Here is a 1315-nt window from a genome sequence, read left to right on the forward strand (position 1 = left end):
GTGTCTGCTGTGTGCCAGGCACTGTTCTACATGCTGGCGATTCAGCATCAAACAAAACAGGAATAGTCTCTACTCCCGTTGGGCTGCATTTTGGAGGTGGGGTGGACGATGAGGAGGCAGACGAAAATCCCAGAAACCAAAACACAAAGGTTTCTTGAGTGATGCTAAGTGCTGCATGGAAAAGTAAGGCGGGGTGATGTAATGAGGAGCGATAGTGGGGGTGATGGCTGTCTCGTACACAGCGGTCAGGGACGCTCTGATCAGGTGACGTTGGAACAGAAACCCTGGGTAGCCTGAGCAAAATGAAGGCGAAAGAGAGTGGTAGACAAGCTCACGGACATGGAGAGGGGCTGGAATAGGTCAAGCAGGGCCTTTTGGGCTATGATAAAGAATTGAGGTTTTTATTTCGAGTGAGAGGACAACTGTTGGGGAGTTTTGAGCACAGGATGGCCAAGATGCAGCTCAGTGATTTAGGAGTGGTGTTCCAAATGTAGGGAGCAAATTGAGCAAAGGCAGGTGTGTGGAACATGTTAAAGATACTGATACAGGGGCTGCACCAGGACCTACTTGTCAGAATCTCTGAGGAAGGGCCCAGGCATCTGTGTTTTACAGGCTCTAGGTGATTCTGATGTATGTCATGATTTAAGAAGCTCTGGTCCAACTTACATTTTCAAAAGGTCACCTGGTTGCCTTGTGGAGGATAGACTGTGGGAAAGGCAAAATGGAGGAAGGGAGAGCAGTTGGGATCTAGGTGAGAGGTCACGGTGGCTGGACCAGGGTGGTTGTGATGGAGGTGGTGAGTAGTGACCAGATGTGAAATACATTTTATAGGTAGAACCAAAGGATTAGCTAATAGATTGAATGTAGAGTGTAAAGGGTCGAGATAAGTCATGGATAATTCCAAGGTTTTGACCTTGGAAGAATGGAGCTGGAGTGGCCGTTTACTGAGATGGAGAACATAGCAGGAGAGGCTGTGGAGCGCTTTCTTTTATTTGTGGGTGGTGGTGAGGAGGAGGGTTTGGGGGATGGGTCTGGAGTTTGGGGTTTGGATAAGTTAAGAGAGAGATGAGTGTGGGTCTTGGGAAGAGAGGGGTGGGCATTTTGAGAGCTGAGCTATGGGGCCTTATTTTCACTCCTGCCAATGGAGGTGTATTTGTACAAGTTTAAGGTTAAGAAAGTAATATAGTTAATGGTAACTTTTTTTCCCTAATCCCAAATTATGATCTGATTTAACAGGTATTGTAGCTTTCTGTGAAAATGTCAGTTCTCATATCACAGAGCGTAATAAATTACGTAGAAGAAGAAAACATTCCTG

The 1315-nt window shown here is 46.4% G+C and overlaps 1 protein-coding gene across 1 annotated transcript in view; it reads left to right on the forward strand.

Moving 5' to 3' along the window:
* The first annotated feature begins 1251 nt into the window (after positions 1–1251).
* Positions 1252–1315, forward strand: part of KIDINS220 (kinase D interacting substrate 220) — an 89898-nt gene continuing 89834 nt past the window's right edge. The window contains exon 1 of the mRNA XM_007456942.1: positions 1252–1308. Coding sequence (XP_007457004.1) covers positions 1258–1308 — 51 coding nt within the window. The 5' untranslated portion in view covers positions 1252–1257. The remainder of the gene's footprint in view (positions 1309–1315) is intronic.

This window comes from Lipotes vexillifer, unplaced genomic scaffold (genome assembly GCF_000442215.2).
Source record: "Lipotes vexillifer unplaced genomic scaffold, Lipotes_vexillifer_v1.1 scaffold390, whole genome shotgun sequence".
Classification (NCBI taxonomy): domain Eukaryota; kingdom Metazoa; phylum Chordata; class Mammalia; order Artiodactyla; family Lipotidae; genus Lipotes; species Lipotes vexillifer.